We start from the raw sequence: 7,798 nt of genomic DNA on the forward strand, positions 1-7,798 counted from the left end.
GACGGTTGATACACAGATATTCTCCTAAGGAATCCAGAATCTCACTTTAAATATTCAGGTCTGATGTTAATTTTCGACTGGCTGAGAGCACTGTCTTTATTCGGTAATAAAATCAACTTACCTAATAATTGTGCACACTCTGTAAACACTTCAGTGCGTCATAAAAGTAATAGTTATTGGATTTAACGATGCACAAATTTGTTCACATCAGCTAGAAACACGCTGCTGCGTACATTATGTGAAGTTAATGGCTGAATCACAGGCTTCAAAATGAATATCTTGCAGACTGTGTGTCCACTTATGTGTAAATGAGTGAAATGTCTATAAATAATGTGTATATTTCTTCAGGTGCGCTACCTAAAGATCATAGAGAAGAGTGGCTACCAGGCGTTGCCGTGGGTGCGCTACATCACACAAAGTGGAGGTGAGAGAATAAATACTGTTAAAGCTAACAATGAAATACATACACAACCCTTGGACCTGGATTCATGAGTAAACATGCATTGGTTAAGATAAAGTATGGGGTTTCTCGAAGGGAATTTTTTAAGCAGAAGGTGTTTCTCCAAATAAAAAAAAACTAAGAAAGTTAAACCCAGTGAGCAGTGATTCAGACCCCAGGCAATGCTTGTTATGGGCTTTTTGAATATTAGATTTATGCTCAATAAAGGCTGGAAGGTCTTACAACCAACAGGGTTTCTACGCAGTGTGGAATATGATTTTTCAGTTGTGGATAAGTATTGCAAGAAAAAAATTGAGAATCACAAAAAAATATGGTGTAAAGTGGTATCTATCCATCGTCCATTTGTTTGACCATCCATTTAAACATCTGTTTCTCCATTCCTTTACTTTTGTGTATGTTTGCTCAGCCACTTGTCCATCCATCTGTCTATATACGCAATTCATAACATTCACAACATGTCCTCAATAAATAAAGTTTGATTGATTGGAAATAAAATGTGGCTGAGGTGAAAAGAGAAATGCAATGTGATGGGACTGTGAATGAAGGTGCAAGAAATGTGATCAAAATCAAATGCTTCACTTGTGTTTGTCTGAACAAAAATGAAATCAAACTGATATCCTTCTGTTCGGTGCCTCCCTTGTCCTTGGGTGGCACTAAGGACAAGATCTAGAAAGTCTGCTCATAACTATACCCTTCCTGTAACATGTAGTAAAACCTTTCCTCTAAACACGTTGGGTTTTTGAGAATATTACAAAGCAATTCATAGGATAGGATAAGAGTCACATTAAAGTAATACTCTTCAGTATAATCCTCTGTACCACCCCACTGGGTTCATGAAGGGCACAAACTGAAATGATATGGAGATGGAGACCAAATCCCCACGCTGGCCCGCCGCCAGAAATCCTTAAGTGCCAAACCTGCTATCCACAGGGACAAAAGTCATCTTTATTGCATCTGTCATATTCATTACCTGGCTTTGTCAGGAACTGAAGAGGTTGAATGATGCCAAAGAGTGCCAAAGGGCTCCCAGGGTGGCACTCTGCAAATGCCACTGCCCCTCACTCTGCCTGCTGCTACATTAGCAAGGAGGCAAAGGAGAAAGAGGAAGGGGCAGGAAGGGCGGCCATGATGAAAGTAAGAAGAGTGATGAGAAATATGGTGGCTGAAGAGAACGCTATCGCCTTTCTCACTGTTGCTTCGACAGCACAGGGAGAGAGAAGGACAAGATCTAATTTCACTCACCACTACTTTCATGCTGATTAAATAATGCCCTGATACTGTAGACTGAAGGTACTGACTTATTAATGACTGAACACACATCATACTTTACAGCAGTAAGGTAGCATGAAGCAATGGCAGGTATAAAACATGTTGATGCTTTTTCTAATATTTTGAATGGTTTTCTTCAGATTTTTAAGAGGGGAGGAGGATAATGTAAAAACTATAAGTAGTATGTAAAAGTATTAAACTAAGAACTTTATATTAACTGTCAAGTGAAATAAAACAAAGTTGTGTCTTGAGAAAAGCTTGAGATTATGACATTTAAGTAAAAAGAGAGTTTTAAACAAGTTTTCTCTCATTTGTTTATTACATATCTCCAATTTTGATGAGTTGAAACAAAAATATGTATTTCCAATTTTTGTTGTTATTGCATTTTGAGGTGGATGGTTAACATGCTCAGTCGTTCCATATGGGAAGAGGCATATGCCAAAGTGTTGTGTGTTTTGTTGAGTTTTTTTTTTTTTTTTTGAAGCACCAAAGGATGGTGTGAGACGTCAGCATATATTTGCCAAGCTGTATTTGTCACATCTCCCATCAGCTGTTGATGTTGGTTCTGGTTTGGCTCAGTGATCATCAGAACCAACATTAAATAAGGGCTGAGTTTGCATGAACTATATGCTCAGAAAAATAGTTCTGTCCAAAGCTGGACCTGATTTATGACAGTGTTATAGAGAAAACAGTTTAGACTCTTCATGCAGTTTTGTTATTAAGTTAATGAACATTGAATGACAATAACTATTCTTGTCATATTTCTGTTATATTTGTAATCATAAAGGAGCTTTTACAATTTGAGTTGAAAATACTCTTTACAGAAATGCAATGTAGAGCTATTTTAATCAAAAAATTTCTGAAACTTGCTGGACATCTCAAACGGAATAGTTTTTTTTAATTATTATTTATTTATTTTGTTTCTTTTCTAACCAAAATTGCATGGTAGGAGGATGAATTTATTTAACCGGTCAGCCATAATCAGACTTCTAGATGTTCTAAACTTTTTCATTTTTGCTCTGACAACATTTTGTGTGATAAAGTGCTATAATTTTAAGAAATTGGGCCTTTTTTACATACACATTTCTGGGGTTCCACTGATTTGGAGGATGCTGTATATGCCAAAGTGAGTAGGTAAATAAGGGCGATTAAACATTGATTCCATAGATTTGTCAATCATGCATTTGCCTCTTGAAACAAAAGTGGATCTTGTTCATATTTCTTCCTGTTTGACTCAAACAGGTGGATTTTACTAACTGCAGTTCTGATGCTGAAAAATGATTTACTGGAGGTTTAGATGATCTTTCACAATAAATGTGACGTAATGTGATATTTCGATTTTATTTGGGAAACAACCTTCACTTTAACTTCATTTAAACTTTATCAGATATTTAAAATATGATTTATTGGAATGCACCTACTTTGATAGCACTTCTGATGGCACTTTTTTAGGGCGATGCGGGAACGACGTTAACGCTCCGCTGTTACATTTCTTGGCAGATTACCAGCTCCGGACGAACTAAAGGGCACAGCTGCTGCTGCTAGACGGATGGGTAGTTTCTCCTTCTGCCCGTCTCCGTCTCCTCTGTCTCCATTTCTCCAGCATGGCGTCGGGAGACGACAGCTGAGGACAAGAGCAGGAGGACATCTGAACATTTCCCCCCACTGTAAATGGTAACTGGAAGTCATGTTTTCTGCATTTACAACCCTCAAAGATGGAAGAAGTGTTTCATCACCTCTGACCTACATTTCATCGAAGGGTTTTCCAGGACTCTAGCGCAACGTTTTTATTACATGAATAATAAATTAACTTTGGTTCAGACTTCTGCTGCTCATTTTTCTGTTGATTTAGCGCACAGTTTTAGTGAGAACTTGACATTTTTAGTGTTACTCATGATGTGATGTTTTGTGTGTGTAACATGTAAATTAACTGATTACATGGAGTGGAGCAGCTCTGAGCGAAAGCAGGTTTTTATTTCTCAGAAGGACATAGATCATGGAGATTTGTGATATGATAAATTTAAAATGTTCCATGTGCTTCCAATTTCTCTTCTTCGGTGGAGAACATTACCTTGTTGCTTTATGCAGGATCGTAACCACAGCTTTAAATCAGACGGCTCATTAAATTGTCAAAGTTCCCATTCCCCATATTTTTTGTCATTAATATTTCGATCACTTTCAAACATCACTGTGATGCAGTTTTATCTCTGATATATATTCTGCCTGAACCGCAATACAAGTTCAGGGCCCTGAAAATGTCTGCCGTCACCACAGGCACTGTGAACATGATCCTCAGTGCACTGAAACCAACACCAGCAACCAGGTCAATGATTAATAAGGCACAATATTGTCAGAGGCATCGACTGTAAGATAAAACCCACTGACTGAGGTTATAACCTTGTCCCTGTTGTTGAAATCTGCTTTACAGCTTTGAAACTCTCCAGGAAGAAACCTGAGAAACAAACAAATCTTGATCTTATCTCTTGTTTTTACAGCGTTATTTTATCCAGTTTGGATTCAAGCATCAAAGAACAAATGGGTTAAGAAGTCTTAACAGTGTGATGGGAAGGGCTAAGGTAGAATAGCTTTTCCTTTTTCCTTTCTTTTTTACTTCACAAAGTTTTGACTTTGTAAACTTGTAACTCTTACCAGTACTGTTTTCTTTTGCTGTCTTTTGACATCTGGCTTTTACGATTCTTTTATAGATTTTGCATCACGTTACTTCAGCTACTCTTCTTTAAACAGTTGGTTTTAGAATATTTTTTAAGGGCCTCTATTGCAATCATTCCTTTGTCTTGGATCAGAACAAACATAAGTGGCTCTTTTTTTTTTAAGTGTGTGATATTGTCTGATTTATTTATCAACTGCTTGTCCATAGGAAACAAAGGGATATATTTGGAAATAAACAATTTTTTGTAACCAGTCTTGAAATTTTGCTTCCTTGACCAACTTCTACTTTGTAAATAATGTCATAAAATTACCTACATACCACTGTTAGAAATTCATTCATTTAATTCTCCTTTCTCTGCAGAGATGATCTTCCATTGAACTATTTGCGACTCAATGTGTTTATGTTACACCTTTTGTCCATTAGTAAACGATTGTGCTTTAAAACCACATTATTTCATTCTAATTCTGAGTGATAGCACATTTTCTTAGACGTCTTTACCGCTTTCTTAATCATTCATCACATCGTTGAACGCTGTTTTGCCATCAGCTGCAGATTTATGTTTTCTATTCTGAGCAGATTTGCACACCTGGATTTGGCAGTTTGTTTCTTTCCGTCTGGCAGAGCCTTTTGAGCTTTGTCAAACTGAAGAGATGGGCCACTCAAAAACAGCCAGATGATTATTTCCTTTAAGTGCCTCTCAGTATATGTGTGCATTCATCCCTGTCAGCCCTGAAAAATACGAGTGTGTCCTAGACTCTCTGTAGCATCGCCATCCTGCACTTTAGGGATGTTTTGGCGAAGTGCTGGGCATTTGTCAGTCCAACAGTAATGTGCAAAAGTCTTCAACCAGCTCTCCTTTCCATGGATTTTTGCTTCAGATAACATTTAAACATTTCGGACAGTGGTTATTTATGCATTCGGAAACTATGTAAAAGCACCTAAAAAGTCTGAATCATGCTAACAACACAGAAGCCTCTGAAATGCAGTCACAGGTATCGGTTTGTATGTGTGGTGTGAGAGGATGTGCAGGCAACACACACCTCTTACTAATGATGCTGTTGTCTGTCAGCTTAAGCTCCTGAGTAAGCACACGCCGATGTGGGGCTGGCGGAGTCCGATCTCAGTGAGTTGGCTACCGCAGTGGCAGTTTTATAGGTACACCATGTCATCACAACCAGTTGGAAAAGGCGTTTAGTTTGACTTAGTAAATCGATAGTGGGTGAAATAAAAAATTACAATCAGCTTGTCCATAAATATCTTAGAGGATTTTATTTCCTTGTCTCTGAATCATTAAAGTCACAGAAATGCAAGAAAGGTTCAGCATTGGATTGATATGTGTGTTGTCCTTGGAGCTCTGTTGTCTACTGGTTGTGACTAATCAGAACAGACAGACTTTTTCTTCTGGCTTTAAGTCCTTTTCTGGTTGGTTGCTCAGTCGAGCCAGACATTTAAATCTCCGATGAATGCAGGTGCCTCTACACTTTTTCCAATTAACAATTATTGAGGCCACTGAGCCCCAGGGATTGCCAGAAGCTTTTTAAATTCTCTTTTGCTCTCGTCAGGGTCTATACTATACCACCGTTTTATCAGTCGGGTCTGCTGGGACTTTCTTGGGCTTTATAGCTTACTTTCTATCCTTAAATGCATTGAGTTATTGGGTCTTACAAACACAAGTGTGTGTTCCCCCAAAATTCCATCCAAGTTCATATAGAAAAAGATTTTAAAACAAAAAGCATGTTCAACACTTCAAGCTAACAATGTCATAATTTTCTCAATATTATTTTTGAGCCGCTACTTTTTTTCCTCACACTTAACACTATGCTGCAACGGTGTGACTTTTCTGTGGATTTTTCTTCAACCAGCAGGGGGTTCTTTAGCAGGAAGTCAAACTTGGAAATCAAAGAAGAAAGTGCTGATTTTCATTTAGAACAAGCACATGCTAGCAGCAGGCACGACGGAGAAATGTTTTCACACTCATACCCGCTCATCATGGAACCCACACAAAGAAGTTCATATGATTTTAAGTTGAAGGTTATCTAGCTGACAGTACAGCTCGATAGCCGCTGCACCTAAGCTCGGCGTGAAGGAATCCATGGTGCGGCGGAGGTGACGCAAGGCTACTTCTTTAATAGCAGATTTGTTAAGGACGCAGCCCTTGTGGAAGACCGAGAACGGCGGAGATACAAGCGACATATCTGTAAGTTTCCAGTAAAGGAAAAAAAAAAAAAAACGACTTTGTGGGTGCGGCTTATAGTGAGGTTCGCTCTTGTGCCATCCCTGGACACGTTTTATACAAGCAAAATCACAACAGCTTTTATTTTGTTTGTGTGTTCAGGGGGAAAAAGTGGTACTAGCCTACACCAGCCCCTAAAGATCATGACCTTGTGCATTGTTCTTTCAGTCTGCTGTCTGAACAATGGCCAACTGTTTGACCCTGTTTGTCTCAAGGCAGCAAGATGTGCTTGTATTCAGACAACAAAGCGGCATGATCTGCATGAACACTCGGATGAAAAACAATGGAAATTTGTTGTTTATCTGAGATGAAATGAAACTGAATGGCTTGTCAAACTTTTAACTAAAGTAAAATAGTTTTTGTTCATTCAAAATGTTATGCCAGCTGCAAGAAAAAAACAACAACTTCCTGTTTATCAAAGCATCTCTGATTTTCAGCTCTTCTCTTTCTTTTACTAAACAGACCTCATTACTGCAGATGAGGCCCCAATCTGTCTATCCAATTCAGTTCTGAAACTTCACTTGGAAGGATGTTTCACTAAACTTTGTAAAGAATTCTGGTCAGATGTTTACAAGCACACCATATTATTTTGGATTTTTAATGATGCGTTCAAGCTCTGACTTTCAAAGTGTGATGTTGTCCCAACAACCTCAGAGGCTTTCTGACATTTTTGTGTTTGCAGCCGTCCCCAAGGCTTCTGGTATTACTCTGGCTGGATATTTGACCACTGCTGGTTAGTTTTCTAGCACAAGTCTGGCATTTAAGAACATTTTCAATAGGGTTGATGTCAAACTTTTCCCAGAAACTTACTGTTTTGCTGTTTTAGTTTTTCCAAAACCAGTTTTGATGTGCGTTGGGGATCATTGTCCTGATGAGACACTCAAAGTATCAATCATCTAACCTTCTGTACAGCATAGAGAGATTGCCAATGTTCGGAAGATTTTCCTGTGATGCCTTAAATAAGGTGTTTTGAATGATTTGACATCACGCTGTTAAAAACAACACAGATTTCTGAGATGAACCAGGGATGTTGAGGCAGTGGGAGTGATAATTTCAGTTTCATCTGTCAGCTGGGAAGAATGACCATATAACCATTACTTATTTTCTCTCAGCTAATAGAAATAATAAATAAATGTGAAATCCAAGCATCCTAAAAGAATATCCC

General features: G+C 38.3%; 1 protein-coding gene across 1 annotated transcript in view; it reads left to right on the forward strand.

The window, feature by feature from the left end:
• ap1m3 (adaptor related protein complex 1 subunit mu 3) overlaps window positions 1-4,651 on the forward strand; it is a 33,634-nt gene extending 28,983 nt beyond the window's left edge. The window contains exons 11-12 of the mRNA XM_008406191.3: window positions 349-424; window positions 3,230-4,651. Coding sequence (XP_008404413.1) covers window positions 349-424; window positions 3,230-3,252 — 99 coding nt within the window. The 3' untranslated portion in view covers window positions 3,253-4,651. The remainder of the gene's footprint in view (window positions 1-348; window positions 425-3,229) is intronic.
• The last annotated feature ends 3,147 nt before the right edge of the window (window positions 4,652-7,798 follow it).

This window comes from Poecilia reticulata, chromosome 4, assembly GCF_904066995.2.
Source record: "Poecilia reticulata chromosome 4, P_reticulata-male-v2, whole genome shotgun sequence".
NCBI classification, from domain to species: domain Eukaryota; kingdom Metazoa; phylum Chordata; class Actinopteri; order Cyprinodontiformes; family Poeciliidae; genus Poecilia; species Poecilia reticulata.